The 19812-nt window shown below is 42.0% G+C and overlaps 1 protein-coding gene across 1 annotated transcript; it reads right to left on the bottom strand.

Moving 5' to 3' along the window:
• Positions 1-16059: 16059 nt before the first annotated feature.
• LOC102541367 (disintegrin and metalloproteinase domain-containing protein 21-like) lies at positions 16060-18616 on the bottom strand. Its single transcript, XM_072972284.1, has one exon. The coding sequence runs from the start codon at positions 18502-18504 to the stop codon at positions 16288-16290; it is 2217 nt and encodes a 738-aa protein (XP_072828385.1). The 5' UTR covers positions 18505-18616; the 3' UTR covers positions 16060-16287.
• Between the last annotated feature and the right edge of the window lie 1196 nt (positions 18617-19812).

The raw sequence follows: 19812 nt of genomic DNA, 5'->3' as shown, positions 1-19812 counted from the left end.
TGCCGGCAGCTGGGCTCCTCTGGGGAGCTGCTGCAGAGAGAGTCTCTTCTGATGATTCTGCAACTGTCCTGCCCACTCAGAGGCACCCTCTGATCCCCACAACAATCATTAGATGCTATTTCTCACCTGACAGACTTGCCCTGAGAGTGGGTTTTCACACTGTGTCAGAACCCAGTGTGGCCACCCTGCACGACCTGTGTGTCCCTGGAGTGTCAGGAGGCCACAGCATTGGGACACCTTTAGCACCATGAATCCCAGGGCGTTTCACAAAGGCCACAGACTGGTCTGAGGAGAAGAAGCCAACCCCTTGCTTAACCCCATGGCTAGGATGCCACGTATGCAGCAGGGGCTTGGACCGAGCTCAACCACAAACAGATCTCCTACTCTTCCACTGGCAAAGGGGCCCTGCTGATCTTAAGGCCCTGAGACCTCTCCCTCTTTTGACCTCAACTGCAGGGTTGGGAAGCCCGAGACCACCCCAGGCTCTGTTTTCTTGGAGGCTCCCAGGACTCCCCAAAGCATTATACTCAGGGTCAGCACTTGTTATGCTAGAAGAGCAAGAACCAGGCGGTGTTGGTTGTTGGGGTACTTGCTGCCCTGGAGGGGAGGAAATCTTTTTCTCTGCTCTCTTTTGGTCTGTATCACAGATCAGCAAATTAAAATGGCAAATGACTGATTAACAGGAGCAAAAGGTTTATCACGTCTATGTACAGAGCCATTCACACAAATGAAGTGGAGACCTAGTGAAACAGTTAGACTTAAGGGCTTCCATGCCATTTTAACAAAAGGAGATAAGTTTCTCGAAAAGTGACAAGAGAAAGGAAAACAGGTTTCAGCTAGTAGGGACAGTAAGTTGTGGGAATGTAAATATATGGGGGACAAGGCAAGACAAAGCTTACTTAGTGAGGATGGTTTTGCAGACTGCAGTCGGTGAGGTCTCAGATGGTAAGACTCGTTTTCCCTTCCTTGGGCAGGAGAGAGGGAGGCGTGCTCTCGAAGGGATCAGGCAATGGGGGAGAGGAGAGGTCTTCTTTTTGCTGCTTCTCCATCACCTTCAGCTCAGAATGATGCTTATGCCAAAATGGTACACTTGGGGTGACAAATTTTGATCCCCCCTCAGCTGTACACAAAGACTTGCTAACAGCTGGAGATGGTGCCTGTGCGCCGGCCTCCCCCAGACTAGACATAACTATTCCCCTGCAGAGGAAAGGGTCCAGAATATTGGGGTGATGGCCAGCATGCTGCATGGTTATCATGGGGCCCAGTTCTGCCCACCTCGCTTGCTTTTGCTCAGGGAATCCACCCTATGGGATGGGCGCTATTACCAATCCTATTTTCCAGGTGGGAAACCAAGGCATGGACGTGGGGGTAACTGGTCCAAGAGTGGCTCATAGGTGGTGGAGCTCAGATGCAAACCCAGCTCTTCACCACTTCTCCACAGACGATGATGTGTGTGAGTTTCCTGGGGCTGCATAGCAAACACCACAGACTGGGTGGATAAACAGCAGACATTTGTTGTCTCAAGGAATCTGGGGCCTGGAGGTCTGAGTTCAAGGTGTCAGCGGGGTTGGTTTCTCCTGCAGCCTCCCTCCCTGGTGTGTAGAGGCCCCTTTTCTCTTCCTTCTGTGTCCTCTCTCAAAGAGAACCACAGCCAGACAGTGATTAAAGCAGCAACAGGAGATTTATTCAGGAGCTATTGCAGTTGGTGGGGGGGGGAGGAGGGGCCTATGTGTAGGGCTGGTCTCCACTCAGGATCAGCTGACAGGATGGCCTGACAGCCTCTCACCGCTTCTGCTGTGCAGGCCTGTCCTGCTCAGGAATCCAGTGTGGCCGCCTCCTGCTGGGAGCAAAGGATACTGAAATCAGGCCACTTCTTGCCTGTCCTTGCAAGAGACTGGCTGCACTACAAGAAACTCCTGGCTTACCCTTGGTTTCTGACCATCACATGACCAGAGCAATGGGTACTGTTTTTTGTCTTGCATGTTGAAATGTCTAACGGCGGAAAGATTTTGTTCAGTTTCCTGATGTGGGTAAAGTGCAGAGCCTAATGTTGGTTTATTCCCCAAGGAATGTAAGCCCTAGTTCTCCTGCCCAAAGTTAAGGGACAGATGTGTGTGACCTGTGCCTCCTTGGAGAGCAACCCTAAGCTAGTTCAAATTGACCAAATTCTGTCTACATGGTAAATGTAGATTTCTTCATATTCTGTGTACACTGAGTACATTTAGACCTGACGGTGTTCTGCAAACACTAGGACATGGGGACCTGAGTGAAGACTCAGGCCGGTCTGTGAACTTTAGGAGACACGTGGAGACCTGGATAAAGGCCTGTCCTCAGTCCTGGAAGTTTCAGGGTGTCTTGTGAACTTGGGTAGATACTCAGCCTGGCCTTTGTTTTGAAAGCATCAGGGCGTCCCTGCTGACTTGGTTAGAGACCCTGCCTTTTCTCAGTCTTGGGAGCTTAAGGGGCTACTTGAGGATATGGGTAGTGACCTGGTTTGACCTCAGTCCTTGGAGCTTCTAGGAGAACACTGGGACGTGGGTGGAGACCCAGCCTGGCTTCAGTTCCAGGAGCTTGGTAGTACCTGGTGACCTGGATATAGCACCCCCATCTCAGCACTGGGAGCTTCATTTGGCATGTGGGGTCCTGTGTAGGGACAGAGCGTGGCTTCAGTCCTAGAAGCTTCAAGAGGGATGTGGGGATCTGTGTAGAGACAGGTTTATCCAAACTATCGTATTGCCCTTAGCACAATGGCTTGTAAATGACATCAAACAGTGTGTAGTCTTTTAAGACAGGATTCTTTCACTTAGCCATATGCGTTTAAGGTTCATTCACAACAGTCATGGACATTTCAGAAAGGAAATTAAGAAAGTGTTCCATTTAAAATAGCACCTAAAAGAATTAAATACTCCGGAATAAAGTTAACCAAGGACAGGAAAGACATGTACGCAGAAAACTACAAAACATAAAAAAAGAAACCCTAAATAAATATTAAGACATCTGTGTCCTTAGACCAGACAACTTTTTATATTGTAAGGTGGCAAGATTCCCTCAAAGGGCATTGACATATTCAGTGCAGACTGGGAAGCAAGGGGTTTGGGAACTAGATAGAGGAGGTCATTGCACAGCATGGTAACGCTGAATGCCGCTCACTTGTTCTAATGAAAATAGTTAATTTCATGATGCGTGAAGTCTCATCCATTTTTCAAAAAGATTCATTTATGACTCTTTGTGGTTTGAATGCTTATCCTTCCATTGCCAGATAGTGTTCCTGTGTGTGTGTGTGTGTGTGTGTGTGGACAAGAGATGGCTCATTCATCCACCTGGGAGAGAAAACCCTGCTTACTTCCAGTTTCAGCAATTATGGATGAAGCTTGTACAATCATTCATGTGCAGCTTTGTGTGGACATAAATTTTCAATTCAGTCAGATAGATTCCTAGAAGCATGATTGCTGGATCATAGGCTAAAACTACATTTAGCTTTATACAAAACAGCCAAACTGTCCACATTCCACGTTCACCCTACACTGGTGTCCTGTCCAAATTAAAGAATCCCTTTGATTGTTGGTTGTGTCAAAATCTAGATAGTGACTTAGAACCCAAACTAGTTTTTATTCCTGCCAAACTGAGCAGGTGGACCAACTGCAGGAGATGAATGAGGAACAATGTCACTCTATCTCCCCTTCCAGTAATTTTACTGGTCCCAGGAACCCTTATGGAAGCTCGAGGACTGTTCCTTTCTTAGGCACAGTATTGGGACAGAATACATTCCTTTGCATGAAAAGAGGCATGGTGCTAGACTTTTCCTCAGGGACATACCAAGGCAGTATTGCTATCAAACCTGTGGGTTGATTTCCTATGCAGCATCCTCAGACCCCTCAAGGAGGTCACAAGTGGTTCTGGCACTAACTCTTGGCACAAATACTTGCCAGAGCATGTGTTTCAGCTGGTTCTCAGGCCACCAGTGTACAACTTGAAGTAGCTCAGCTGCTCCACCTGTTAGGCTGCCTAACACCACAAGTTAAATATAAACAGACCAGAAATCTGAACTAACTTGGCCAAGTGACAAAGCCAAACCCTATCCATTTATCTATCAGCTGTCTATCTATCTATCTACCTACCTACCTATCATCTATGTATTATCTTCTATCATCTATCTATCTAGAGAAAACCAGACTGCTGGTCTTCTATATCAGAAATTCACAACCTGTTTTGCTCTTACAAACTGGCAGGAGCACATAGGAATTGAGCTGTGCAGATGTCAATTGATTAGTGACAAAGGACTAAATTGCCCCAGACCTGGGGAATTTCAGTTTCCACTTTGATCTTGTCTGTGAACAACATTGGCCTTTTAGTCTTATGCAGCGACAAGGGGTATAAAGGGTTCCAAACTAGATAGTCAGAACAATGTGGGTTCTGATACTTGGGTCCTTCTGTCACCAGATAATGCACTTTAAATGCCAGCCAGTTATAAACTTGGGCTTCTTCCTGCATAAAGTAGTGCCACTTAAGGGACTCAGAAAAGACAACTCCATAGAAACCAACCTCTGTACCATCACTTCAAGTTCTCAACATTTAGAATCTTATTCCTGTTTGGCAGATTATAATTTGGAAAAATGGTCCTAAATTCATCTATGGTAACAGAAAAAAATACTTCAATATATCTATGTAAACACTGGAAGCACTGCATTTAAAATTTCATTGTTTAGATTCTGCTGTTCTCCAAAATCATGCTTCCCTGATACATAACTGCCCAGCAAGGGTGAGCTTGTGCCACTGTTATGTATTAGTCAGTGTTCAATGGAGATAGATAAAAAGCAGATACATGCATATAAAAACACAGGTAGACATATACTTTACAGATAATAAATAGATGCATATATACATAGATGATAGATATATAGATCGATAGATACATAAACATACATAAGCAGAAAAACATACATAGATAATAGATTTTTACATATATACTATAGATGATACATATATGCATATATAATGTATATACATACACATATGACAGACACATATATACATATGTTTGATAGATGATGATAGATAGATAGATAGATAGAAATTGGTTCATTTAATAATGGAGGCCAAAGTCCTAAAACGTGTCATCTGCAAACGTGAAAGCTTGTGGTGCATTTTCGGTTTCAGGGGAGAACCAGGGGAGACAGCTGTGTAAGTCCTGGTCTGGGTTTGAAGGCCCAAGAACCAGCAGTAGTAATATCTGAGAGCAGGAGAACGTAACGTTCCACATCAAAGAGAAAGAATGGATCTGTCACTTCTCTCCTGTTTTTCCTTCAAGCCCTCAGTCAACTGGACAATTTCCACACACACATTTCTAAGCCGATCCAATGCTCCCTTCTCCTGGAAACACCCTCACAGACATGCCCAGAAATAATGTATTACCAGTAATCAGGGCCTCCTTGTGCCCAATTAATTCGACACAGAAAATTAACAATTGTAATTGTCAAAGAATACTGCTTCTATGTGAATCAGGCAAGACAAGTAGTGTCTACTTTACATGTTTGGAAAGAGATGAAGAATCCCCATCAGATAAATAAAAGTCCGACATTTTATTGGAATGACCTATTCCCAGGGCCAAGAGACTGATTTAAGAGAATGTGGGGAATGCATGTAGATTTCTTCTTTTCTGCTTATTTATTTTCATCACAGTATAAACACTTGTCTCATTTTCGGACCTCCAACTCTGAATGACTAATGTAATTCTTCCCTCCACAGACTTCAACTAAATTTTTAATAGGTGAAACATCCTGGGAAGTATTATATGGGGGAAATAAAGGGATTAAAAGGATGCTATCCCACAATAAGCTGCTCTGGCACATTGTTTATTTTCAGCTGAAGGGGCTTGAGAACAAACTGACACAGGGAAATCACTGTGACTAAAAATAAAGCATAATTTTCCCCCTTTGCAATGAAATTTACAAGTGTAAAAGAAGATCATGTTGCAAAGATGCCTCCACACCAGGAAGACAAATACACCTGCCAAGAAGTCTGCTTTTAAGTGATGACTGATATCCATCACTTTGGGATAATGACAAATCGTAGCACACTCTCAACTACTGGAAGCCTCCAGGAACACAGTCAGCAGCTTGGGTAACTGCACAGGCTTGAGAGTTTACCATGAGCTAGGGCAAGTTGAAAAATAAGCTTTGTTTCTCCTCCACCAGGCCACTCCTTCAAGTGACCTACTGCATAAGATGATCTATGGCACAAATCAACAGAGAGTCAAGGAAAATAAAGAAACAGAGGACTGTGTACCAAAGAAAAGACAAATCAGGATAAAAGTCCAGACATATCTCCAAAAAAATGGAGATCAGAGATTTACCTAATAGAGTTCCAAATGAGAGTCATAAAGACGCTCACTGAGGTCAGGAGAACAATGCATGAACAAAATGAGAATTTCAAAAAAGAGAGAAAATAGAAGAAAGTACCAAAGAGAAACTACAGAGCTATAGAATACCATAACAGTACTGAAAAATTCAATAGAGAGGTTTAAGGGCACATTAGATGAAACAGAAGAAAGAATCAGTGAACTCAAAGTCAGGGCAACGAACTGTATTCAATCAATGGTGGAAAAAAAATGAAATAGTAAATATTGCTAGAGGGATATATGAGACATCATCAAGTGGAGTAATATGCAGATTATACAGGTTTTAGAAGAAAAGAGAGGGAAGAGGGCAGAAGGATATTTTTTAATAGCTGAACACATTTCTAACATGGAGAAAGAATGTACTACCTAGATCCAGGAAGCCAAGGGAGTTTAAATAATATGAATCTAAAGAGACCTTCACCAAAGCAAATTATAATTAAATTATCAAAATTTAAAGCAAGCAGAAAACTGCAAAAGCAAGAAGGGAAATGTGATTTGTTATGTACAAAGGAAACCGCATAAGACAATCAGGAGACTATTTAGCAGAAACTTTGAGGGTTTGAAGGGAATGGCATGATATATTCAAAGTGATGAAAGAAAAAGAAAACCCTTCCAACCAACAATACTCTACCCGGCAAAGTAGTCCTTCAGATTTGAAGGCAAGGTAAGAGGTTTGGAGACAAGCAAACGCTGAAAGACGTCATCAACACTAGAGCAACCCTGCAAGAACTCTTAGAGAAAATATTCATGCCAAAGTAAAAGGGTGCTAATTAGTAACAGGAAAACGTATGAATGTATACACCTCATCAGCAAAGGAAAATGTATAGTAAAATTCAGATTTCTCTACTGTTGTAATGGTGTTGAGTAAATCACTTATAAATCTAGCATGGGGGTTGTAGACTAAAGTGGTAAAATGAACAATAACTGCATAAATTACAAAGGACTACACAAGATGAAAAGATGTCAGTTGTGAAATCAGAAACATAAAATGTTAGAGAGAGAATAAAAATGAATAGCTCTAGTATGCATTCAAATTTAAGAAGTTATCATGTTAAAGTAGACTGTTAGTTGTTTTATAACAGCACACTATAAACACAGAGCAAAAACCTGTAATCGATATGCAGAAAGAAGATAAAGAGTAAAGAATCAAACATACAACTACAGAAAAATCTTCAAATCCCAAAAGAAGCGAGTAAAACAAGATAGCAACAGAGGCAGTATGAAAGAGCCAGAAAATGATGAACAAGATAGCAGTGCAAATTTGTAGTTATCCCTGACTCCTTTAATTTGCATGGGCTAAATTTGCATCAAAGGATATTTCATGGTACACAGACATAGAAAACAAACTAGAGCTAACAAAGTGGAAAGGAGAGGGGGAAAGAGATAAACCAGGAGTTTGGAATTAACAAATACACACTACTATATAGAAAATAAATTTAACAAAACAAGCAAATGCTGTATAGCACAGGAAACTATATTCAGTATCTTTTAAAAAACCATTATCCATAATGGAAGAGATTTTTAATATATATATATTATACACAAATATATATACATATTCTGAATCACTTTGTTGTACACTTCAAACTAACATAACATTGTAAATCAACTATACTTCAATTGAAAAAAAAAGAAATAAGCTCTGTGAAAAAAAAGATACTGAGTAGCAGAATAAATGGAAGTCTTGGTGATACCCTACCAATAGAAGTTTGAGTTGAGTTCTAAGGATGCACACTAGTTAAAAGTCAAGTAATGGAAAAAGATACTCCATGCAAATGGAAAACACAGGAAAACAGGAAAAGTTATCTTTGTATCAGACAAAAAAAAATGCTTTAAGCCTAAACCTGTAATGAAAGACAAAGGAGGTTAGCACATAATGAAAAAGGGTCAACCCAAGAATAGGATATAACATTTGTAAAGTACTTATGCACCCAACATAGGGGCCCATAAATATTAAGCAAATATTAACAGACCTCTAATGGGAAATGGGCAACAGTGTAATAACAGTAGGAAACTTTAATATCACACCTTGAAGAATAGATTATCCAGACAGAAAAACCAATAAAGAAATAATGCTCTTAAACTACATGTGAGGCCAGATGCACTTTCCAGATCCTTACAGAACATTCCACCTGAAAACAGGAGAATGCACATTCTTCTCAGGCACACATGGAACATTCTCCAGGATGAATAATTGTATGTAAGTTTACAAAATGAGCCTCAATAAATTTAAGAAGATTGAAATTTCATTAAGCATTTTTTCCGACCCTAGATACAAAACCAGAAATCAATTATGAAAATAAAATTAGAGAACTAACAAATATTTGAGATTACAACACGTGCTACTAAAGAGTCAGTGGGTCAAAGAAGACAGAAAAGAGAGAGAAAAAAATATGACCCTGATGGCTTCCTAGGCTGAATGCCCAGTCTCACTCCTGCCCCAAGCCATTCCAGTCCCCACCTCACCCAAGACCCCCAGAGTCCAGGAGCTAATGCAATCCCTATCAAATTACCAACAACACTTTTTCACAGAAGTAGAACAAATCATATTAAAATTTATATGGAGTCACAAAAGACCCAGAATTGCCAAAGCATTACTGATGTACAAAAAAGTGAAGCTGGAGGAATTACCCTCTCAGACTTCAGACAATAATTCAGAGCTACAGTAATTAAAACAGCATGGCATTGGTACAAAAACAGGCATATGACTCAATGGAACAGCATAGAGAGCCCAGAAATGAACCCATAAACTTTTGGTCAACTAATCTTTGACAAAGGAGGAAAGAATATACAAATGGAATAAAGACAGTCTCTTCAGCAAATGGTGTTGGGAAAACTGGACAGCAGCATGAAAATCAATGAAGGTAGAACACTCCCTCACACCACACACAAAAATAAACTCAAAATGGATTAAGGAATTAAACATAAGACAAGACACAATAAACCTCCTATTAGAAAGCATAGGAAAACATTGTCTGACATACACCTCAGTAATGTTGCCCTAAGGTAGTCTACCCAGACAACAGAAATAAAAGCAAAAATAAACAAATGGGATTGAATTAAACTTACAAGGTTTTGCACAGCAAAGGAAAACATCAGCAAAACAAAATGACAACCTATGGAATGGGAGGAAATATTTGCAAAAGATGAGACTGACAACTGCTCATACAACTTAATAAGGAAAAAACAAACAACCCAATCCAAAAACTGAGCAGAAGACATAAACAAGCAATTTCCCAATAAAGACATGCAAATGGCCAATAGGCAGATGGTAAAATGCTCATTATCGCTACTTATCAGAGAAATGCAAATGAAAACTACAATCATGTATCACCTCGCACCAGTTAGAATGACTGTCATTCAAAAGGCCACAAATGATAAATGCTGGAGAGGATATGGAGAAGAAGGAACCCTCCTACACTGCTGGTGGGAATGCAGTTTGGTGCAGCCACTGTGGAAAACAGTACAGAGATTTCTCAAAAGACTGAAAATAGGCTTAGCATATGATCCAGCAATCCCATTCCTGGGCATATATCCAGAGGGAACCTTAATTTAAAAAGACAACTGCACCCCAATGTTCATAGCAGCACTACTTACAATAGCCAAAACGTGGAAACAACATAAATGTCCATAGACAGGGGATTTGATAAAGCAGTTGTGGTATATTTATACCATGGAACATTACTCAGCCATAAAAAGAATAAAATAATGCCATTTGCAGCAGCATGGATGAACCTGGGGAATGTCCTTCTAAGTGAAGAAAGCCAGAAAGAGAAAGAAAATTACAATATGATACCACCCATATGAGGAATCTAAAAAAAAAAGGCAAATGGACTTATTTATGAAACAGAAACAGACTCACAGACATGGAAAACAAACCTATTGTTACCAGGATAAAAGGGGATGGGAAGGGATAAATCAGGAGTTTGAGATTTACAGATACTGACTGGTATATATAAAATAGACAAACAAGTTTATACTGTATAGCACAGGGAACTATATACAATATCTTGTAGTAGCCTATGGTGAAAAAAAGAATATTAAAATGAATATATGTATATTCATGTGTGATTAAACATTGTGCTGTATACCAGAAATTGACAAAACATTGCAAACTGACAATACTCCTATAAAAAAAAGTAAAAATTAAAAATCTAGAGGCAAATAAATATGAACGTTCAGTATTCCAAAATATGGGACTTAGCAAAAACATTTCTTACAGGGAAATTCATGACAGTAAGTATTTATTTTAAGAAACAGGTCAAAATTGTAGAATAGATAAATGAGATTATACTGTATAGCACAGGGAAATACGTACAAGACCTTATGGTAGCTCACAGAGAAAAAAATGTGACAAAGAATATATATATGTTCATGTATAACTGAAAAATTGTGCTGTACACTGGAATTTGACACAACATTGTAAAATGATTATAAATCAATAAAAAATGTTAAAAAAAAAAGAAACAGGAAAGATCTCCAATAAACAAAGTAATTTTACACATCAAAGCCTAGAAAGAGGAGAGAAAACTAAGAACAAGGTTAATAGAAGACAGGAAATAACAAAGATTTCAGCTGATAGAAATGAAATACACACTAAAAAGACAACAGAAAAGCTCAAAATGAAAACAGACAAATCTTCAGGTAGACTCACCAAGAGAGATGGCTCAAATAAATAAATTAGACACAAAAGAAGAGATGCTACAACTTATACCACAGATATACAAGAGATCGTGAGACACCACTATGCACAATTATTCTCCAACAGAGTGGATAACCACTCCCTCCCACCAAAATGGAAAAGTTCTTTGACTCTTGGATCAACCAAGATTGAATCATTAAAAAAAGGAAAATCCCCAAAAGACCAATAATGAGTGAGAAGGTTGAATCAGTGATCAAAAACATTAAGACAAAAGAAAATTTTAGGACCAGATGGCCTGACTAATGAATTCTACCCAATAGCTTAAAAAGAGTGAATACTCATCTTTTATGAACTCTTCCAAAACTAGAAGAAGAGGGAATTTTTTTGATATCAATTTGATGAGGCCAGCGTTATCCTGATATCAAAACCACGAAGGACACTGCTAGAGAAAAAAGGAAAGTACAAGCAAATACACTGATGAATATGGATGCATGAATTCTAAGCAAACCAAAGTCAAAAAAATATTAGGCAGACCAAACACTTTTATCAAGTGGAATTTATTCCAGTGATGTTGATTCCATATGATCCTCTCAACAGATGTAGAAAAAAATTTTTTTGAGAAAACTCAACATCCATTCACAGTAAACATTCTTTAAAAATGGGTAAAGAGGAAGTATTTCTCAGCATAAGCAAGGCACAGTTCATAAGCCAAAAGGTAACTTTATTCTCCACATCTAAAACCATTTCTCTGAAAATCAGGAACAGGACAAAAATGCACACTCTCACCACTTGTATTCCACATGGCACTGGAAATTTTAGCCAGAGTACGTAGGCAAGGAAAATAACATATATACAAATCAGAAAGAAATAAGTAAAACTGAGTTTATTTGCAGAAGACATGACATTATTTATAGAAAACCCTGAAGAACCCATCAAAACATTGTGAATGACAATAATTCATTCACAAATAGTTGTGAATGAATAAACAATTTCGGGACAGTTGTAGAATATAAACTTAATATACAACATCAACTGTGTTTCTATATGCTCACAGCAAACCTTCAGAACTAAAAAATAAGAAAACAGCACTTTTACAATTTCACCAAAAAGAATAAAATTCCTAGGAATAAAGTTACCAAAGTACGTGAAAGATCTGAACACTAAAATACTAATAGACATCCGTGAAAGAAATTGAAGACACAAATAAGGGAGAAGATCTTCTGTGCCCATGGACTGGAAGAATTCACATTATTAAGATGTTCATACTACACAGTAATTGAGACATGCAATGCAACCCTTGCCAAATTTCCAATGGCTTTTCTTAAAGACAGAAATTGAACAAATTCCCCTCAGATTTGTACAGAACCAAAAAACAAACAAACAAACAAAACCCCAAATAGTCGATGCAATCATGACAAAGAAGAAAGCCAGAGGCTTTGCCTTACTGGCTTCAATCTGTATTACCAAGCTACAGTAACTAACACTGTATGGTGCTGACATAGACACTGAAATATAGACCAATGGGTCAGAAGAGAGAGCCCAGAAACAAGCCCTCATGAATACAGTCAACTGACATTTATCAGGGGAACCCAGAACCATCCACGGGAAAGGAATAGTTTCTTCAACACGTGGGGTTGAGATAACCAGATAACTATGTGCAGATAAAATTAATTGGACCCCTATTTACATCACTCACAAAAAAATTAACTCAAATGTATTAAAGACTTGAATGTAAGACCTGATCCCATAAAAATCCTAGAACACAATCTAGGGAAGGAACTCCTGGACAGTGGCCTTGCCAATATTTGTTTAGATACGACACCAAAAGCAAAAGCAACTAAAGCACAAAGGACCACATGAAGCTGTATCAAACTCAAAAGCTTCGCCAATGCCAAAGGAACAATAAAAACACGAAAAGTTAGCCTGTGGAACAGGAGAAACTATTTGTAAACTGTAATTCAGACAAGGCATTAATATCAAAGTTATATAAAAGGCTCGTTCAACTCAAGAACAAAAAAATAAACTATGAAAAGGGCAGAGAAACTGGTTGGGCACGTTCCAAAGAAGTCATCCATAAGGCCAACAAGTGCATGAAAAGCTGCTCCATGTAACTAGTCATCAGAAAGCTGCAGCGTAAATCCATAAAGGAAGGAAGGAAGAAAGGAAGGCAGGTAAGGAGGGAGGAAGGGAGGGAGGAAGGAAGATGTCAGCTCACACTTGGTTGGCTACCATCAAGAAGACAAGGCATGACAAGACTCGGCCCACATGTGAGGGGAAAGACAGCAGTGTCCGGCGTCAGTGACATGAGGAATCTCAAAAAGAAAATGTCGAAACAGAGTAGACTGGTGACTAACAGGGGTCAGGGGGTGGGGGAATTGAGGACATACGTTTTTAGGGCACAGCGCACAACTAGCAGCTGAATAAGTACTGGAGATCTCACACACAGCAGAGTAAGTACAGTCGACAGTGCTGTATTACAAACTGCAAACTTTCCAAGGAACTGGATTTTAGGTTCATCACCACAAAATGAGATGGCAGTTGTATGAGGTGATGGAGGTGCTGGGTAATGCTCTGGTGGTCATCAGATTACAAGATGCCAATATATGAAATCACCACTTTGCACACAGACACATGCGATGTTACACATCAATGATATCGCAATTAAATTTTAAACAAATGAATTTTAAATAAATGAGGTTCAAAGGGAAGAGAAAGAAAAGCAAACCCAAGCATAGTGCTCCGTAGTGCGGGAAGGTTAGGTCAAACGCTGAAAGTACTGCCTCCCGAGGAGAAAAGGCCCGGACTCCCGCCTGAGCCCCGGGAGCCTGTGCTCTGAAGGAGAGCGTCCCGCACACACGCGGGAACCCAGGCTGAAGCGCCTCAGCCCCTGGTGGGAGCGCAGGGATCTGACCGGGCCGTGCTTCTGCAGGGACCACTGGGCTCGTTCCTCTCTGCAGGAAAGTCACGTTACCCAGAAGCTCCATAAATTTTAGACACCACCTCAGGACTTCAGTCAGAAACTATGAGCCATATGAGCCATGCTATGAGGACCAAAAGTCAGAAAGGGAAGAAAAAGGGACAACAGAAAGAGATTCAAAGAGACCGAGACCTGGTGCGCGTCAAGCACTGAACTTGAAATGCAGACGAGCCCCAGGGAGAGGAGCACTGACCCCTTGTGCAGAGAGCCCCAGGCCACGTGGGGAAGCCTGCTGTTTGGCTGCAGGAAGGAGGCCAGTAAAAGGTGTGCGGAGGGTGATGCTGCGTCAACAAACAGTTCACACCAGAGGGTGTGAGATTAGGTGGGTGTTTAATTCATCCGACCTCTCATTTAAATTTCTCATTAATATCCACCCGTCAAGAATGGAATGCACTGAAAGCAGCACAACACTGTGTTATCAGAGAGTAGGCTTTGGGCTCGGCACAGGAAGAATTCAGAGATGAGACCTGGAGGTCAAGAAAGTAAAGTGGGGGTTTATTATTCAGTGATAGTCTTCTCTTGAAGGGAGATGGGCTGTCCTGGGTGAGTAGCTGCACCAAGTGTTTGGCAAGCTGTTGATACGGCGTTGAAAATTGAATGGGCAGGGTGTTCACTGGGAAGGGAGAGGTTGTGGTTGTAGTTCTTGATTTTCATTCCAGCTCCACCCTCCCAAGGGAGGAGGAACTTTTGTCCTTATTTAGTCTTGACTGGAATGTCCTGGTATTAGGGCATGATGGGTACTTCCTATCTGCAGGGCCAGCTTTATTGTAACAAGAGCATAATGAGCAAAAGGTCACATTCAGATGCACACAGTTCCAGCCTTCTCCCACCTTTCTTTGTCTGCCTCCAGGAGATTTGTCAACCCGAAGCGTGTGGTATTTTATCAGTCTGGAAGCTCCTACTTTTCTGTTTGTCACAGGACGCCAGTTGTTCACAAAATGTAAGGATTCCTGCCATTTGGTACACGTTCCCCTTTCTCTGCTTATATCAAGCTATCCGGCTGCTCGAGCAAATGGCCTAGAGTACCTTAAATGCAGACTGAATGTTGGAAATTGGAAGGAAGTTCAAAGATAGGACAGTAAGATGCGTTTGGAGAAAAGAGGTTAGGGTTTCAAAACAATGTGCATAAAGGCAGGACCGCTTTAACTGTATACATTTAGGGGAACCCTGGAAACAAATGTTACAACAGACCAAAAGTGGTTTTCTGTGGATGTTGTGGGAAGTGTTACATCCTTAGGTTAGTGGGAGTTTCTGTCCTTTTAATTCTATGCTATGTACCTGTATGGCATGGGGAATAGTCTACATCATTTTAAAGGTTAATTTATATAAAAAGGCTTTATTACTTATACATTTCACTTTATTAATTGTACATCACATTATAAAATAATAGTTCACTGAACGTTGTTTACAGAAGGGGACTGGTTTTGCACCCCCACGGGGGTGATCTAAAGACTGCTGTCTGTCATTCACCACTAATTCCTCAGTTTACATTTCCTGAAAGTGCACTGAAATATAGATGCAGGGAGGAAGGAATTAACGTTCACAGGGCACCCCCTGGATGCCGGAGTCCTCGATAGGCACATCCACCGAATTTTCTGATGGAATTTCATCGAACGCAACATTCCACCTCCTGATCCCAGTGCCCCACTTTGGGAAATTAGGTCTCCCGGGTGCCACAGTTTACGCTAGGTGCGCGTTGAGCCCACATCTCCCTCACCCCACAGCCCACAGCCCACAGCCCACCGGAACGGGACAGACGAAGCTGCTTGGGAGCAGCCCTCCCTCTACTTCCCTGGACCCATTCTGGGTTTAGAGAAGGAGAGATCACCTAGAGGAAGAGGAAGACCCCAGTGTTCAGGAGCACTAATTTAGAGACATGTCGTGAATCTGTGCCTAAAGCCGCCCGTGGCAACTTTTGTTCATCCTGGGAGCAGCAAACTCAGGTCAGGACCCAGCCGCTGACCCCCATCTCCTCTGCTGGCCAAAGTCTCAGGCTTGGTTTTCCCTCTGAGAGTTTATGAAGTATTAGAGGACAGAAACAGATGATTTTTCAAGATTTATTTCACAGGGCTGATCAGCGACCTATCACAGAGTCCTGAGGCGAGAACGTCAATGCCTCTTCACCACCCCTGATGTGTGGAAGTCCTCCAGTGTCTCTTGGAGGGTTCTAGAATGTGAAAATCATCTTTGCCATCCCATCACAGATTTTACCAGAGATCTTACTTCTATATTGCCTCTGGCTGTACAGGGGTTGGGGGGCTGGTTTATAATTTATTTTGCACCTGTTGTCGCTTCATGAACTGTGGAGGTCTTGATAGCTTTTACATTTGTGGCTACGCCCAAGAGGAGAGCAGCTATGAAGGCGTAGATGCGACCGAAGACCACTCTCAAATATACCACTGATTCTTGGCTTTGTTTTACTGACCGCATCATCCTTGGTGGGGATCCGCTGTCTTGGCTCCCTCCAGCACCTTTATCTGCACAATATGGAGGGTCCCAGCCTACATGGCAATGGCAATTCCTTCTGTTGTTGCAAATTCCTCTAAAACTGCATTTCTCAGGGTTACAGTCATATGTGATTGCAGCTATAGAAGCGTTGCAGAAGTTATTCTCACAGAACTTTCCAGGGGCACAGGGGGCACCGTTTCTCACATGACCAACATCATTTATCCCTGTTGCTATGTGTGTGTCTAATCCCCAGCACCACACCTGTGAGATCTTTGACTGATGGAACGAGGCGTGGTCTGGCAGCCGGGGAAGGTGTGTGACATTGCTGCACTGCAGCCTTCCACACTTTATGTCTGCATTCCGACAAGGGTTAAAAGACATTAGCGAAGCCTTTCTTGAACAGTGTCCAAATCGAGTGGCTTTTGTATTTATTGTGTAGCAGCTGTCGTCGGCATTCACAGCGTGTCTTCCAAAGATCTCTTGGCAGTGCATGGTGCGGTCGGTGCAGTTTCCGTGATAGCAGTAGCCCTCCTCGGTACAGGGGGTTCCATCTTGCAGATAAAAGTTCTGGGGGCACAGGTAAGTACCCCCAGGGCAGTACTCGGGGAGGTCACATATATTTTGGATTGGTCTGCACAGTGTTCCAGGCGTAGCGTACGTACAGTTTGTACAGCACATTTCTTTATCACAAACAGATCCGCTCTTAAGGGAACAGTCAGTATTACAGCATTGGTTGCTGTAACACTGCTTTAAGGAGCCACAGTCACATCTCTCTGGACCCTCCACTACAGAGTTCCCACAACGTACACTTATCAGGCTTGTATTAAATGTCTTCCAAACCACGTCATATATACAATGGCCTTGAGATTTTACTATGTTCCGCCAGTGTACGAGGGAGCAATCACTGAAGGCGTCTGTCAAAGCAGCGTAGGGTGACATAATGCAGACGGTCCTTCTCATGCAAGTGCAATCTTCAGAATCAAAATACAGACCAAAACTTCTCCCAGTGTATCGGGCTGCTATGATACTTACCATTAAGTGATGTCTGCCTAGGTAACCAACAAAGAGTATGTCATGCATATTGCATGTACGATACAGGGGTGGGTCAAAGTCCACGGGTCCGTGTTTAATCACTATGAAGGATGAAACGGGTAGGACAGTTGGTCTAAGGTTAGTTCTGTGATACACAGCATATGGGCTATCGTACGCACGATAATCATTCATAGTTGTTGGATCTCTCACATTATATACTAGGACTGCAGTGACAAAGTACCTTATGCCAAGACCTGCATACATGGAGTCCATTAAGTTAGCCATATGTAACATGTAGTTTACACACTTTGTTACATTTTGGTATACACGATACATTGTATTGGAAAATTGAGCAAATCCTCTCATAACTCCTATATGCAGGGCAAAGTACCTAGAATTCAAATATTTGTGGCGGGCTTCACTGATATCCGCTTCGGGGAACAGGGGGTCCCCATTCTGCCTGTCTTTCAGTCTATGCACAGGTCCCATTGTGTCGGCGTCTGCCACTATCTGCGAAACCACATGTTCAAATGTTTTAGAATACCTGAGGGGTTTTATTTCATAGGCAAGGTCATCCAGCTTCATAATACCTTCAAGACCCCCATAGCACGTGTCCACAGTGACCATGGAGAAAGGAATCCCCTCCACGTAGCCGAGGTAGTAGCAGTCTGAAGGCATGAAGGGGAAGTCCATCTGCAAGGCGCCTTGTTCGTCCTGAGTCAGCAGCAGCAGCTGTCCAGGCCAAAAGATGTTCTTGCTCTTCATGTGCATAACGTGCCTCTGGCCCCCGAAGTACAGGCTGTAGGAGAGCCATCCTGGCATCTGAACGCCCTTGCCATGGTGGAACTCCTTCCTGGGTATCACCACCTCCGAGGAGATGTAGCGCCATGAGGGATGGCCTTGAGAACACTGGACTGGAGCCAGCATGGCCCAGAATCCAAGCAGCAAGAGGGCTGTCCTCCGAGTGACCTGGCTCTCTGCCAGCTGGGTGCCCCTGCTGAGGGACATCTGTCAATGAGAACAGGTGAAAAGAGGATCCCAGAGACGCCAGGTCTGAGCCGCCTGCTGTGGCCACCTCCGGTCAAGGGGACACTGACCATGAACAAGGCCCGCCTGGGCCTGCCAGCACTCACCCCTGGGTGGGCCTCCTACCATAGCTAGGTAACAGTCAACAGGTGTGGCAGTGGGCGGGGCTGGATATTAACTCAGCCAGGGCTGAACTGGAAGAGTGGGAAGGCTGTGTCTGCGAGTGCTGGCATGGAAATGGGAGGCGACTGGGCCAGTATGTAACGTAAATTAATGCTTCCCCAATGCTCTGTAAAACCCTTCAGTGTCCACCATCTGTTGCCCCTAAATGACAAGATTTGATTTTCCTTACTCCAGCTGCTCAGGACAGACACTGTTCCTGACTGCCTATGGCCCCAGGCTTGTTCCCTCTAAGCATTTTCTGTGTTTCCTTCCTGGAGTGTGGTGGGTTCCTCCTGTGCACGCGCTGGTCCCTTCTCAGTTGAAGACACAAGGACCTGTCTGTTTGTGCCCAAAGTGAGAGCCCAAATACTTCTCATAGTTTAAGCAAACTTTGTACTTTTTTGTACCACATCATGACCAGGAGAAGGTAACTTATTGTCCTCCAAACTGCGAATATTTTCCTTTCATTTTACAAACGTAACCCCAGCATTTAAGCTGAAAGCGACCAAGGACGTACCTTCACGCTCGTCTATTTACTCCTTGCTTTCTTCCTGTTGGTCAGTATCCTTCCCATTCTCACAGGACTGCTCATCCCTGATGGATCTAACACATTGTGCCAATTTTCGCCTCCAACAGTGTGAGATGCAGGCTTCCAAATTAGAATCTCCACAGAGCTTAGGAGGAGAATTACTGATGTCTAAAAGTCTAACGATGTTTTCCTTTCCCCTTTCTTCAATACGGGAGCTTCCCTGTACAGGCCCACAATTTTATTCTCTCAAACAAATTCCCATTGATATTTTGAATGTTATTTCCACCTTTATTATTTACACCCTGTACAACATGATGTATTCTTTTCTCTTTGTTCACCATTTTTTAAACATTTTTTATTGATTTATAATCATTTTACAATGTCGTGTCAAATTCCAATGTAGAGCACTATTTTTCAGTTATACATCAACATATATATATTCATTCTCACATGTTTTCTCTGTGAGCTACCATAAGATCTTGTGTATATTTCCCTATACAGTGTATACAGTATAGTCTTGTTTATCTATTCTACAATTTTGAAATCCCGTCTATGACTTCCAACCCTCCGTCCTCTTGGCAGCCACAAGTTTGTATTCT

This window comes from Vicugna pacos, chromosome 11, assembly GCF_048564905.1.
Source record: "Vicugna pacos chromosome 11, VicPac4, whole genome shotgun sequence".
Lineage (NCBI taxonomy): Eukaryota > Metazoa > Chordata > Mammalia > Artiodactyla > Camelidae > Vicugna > Vicugna pacos.
Note: the sequence above shows the minus strand (reverse complement) of the source record. Positions and strands in the feature narration are given on the sequence as shown.

Bases quoted from the DNA above. Each gene is read 5' to 3' on its own strand.
- LOC102541367 (XM_072972284.1), bottom strand. From the start codon at position 18,504: ATGTCCCTCAGCAGGGGCACCCAGCTGGCAGAGAGCCAGGTCACTCGG.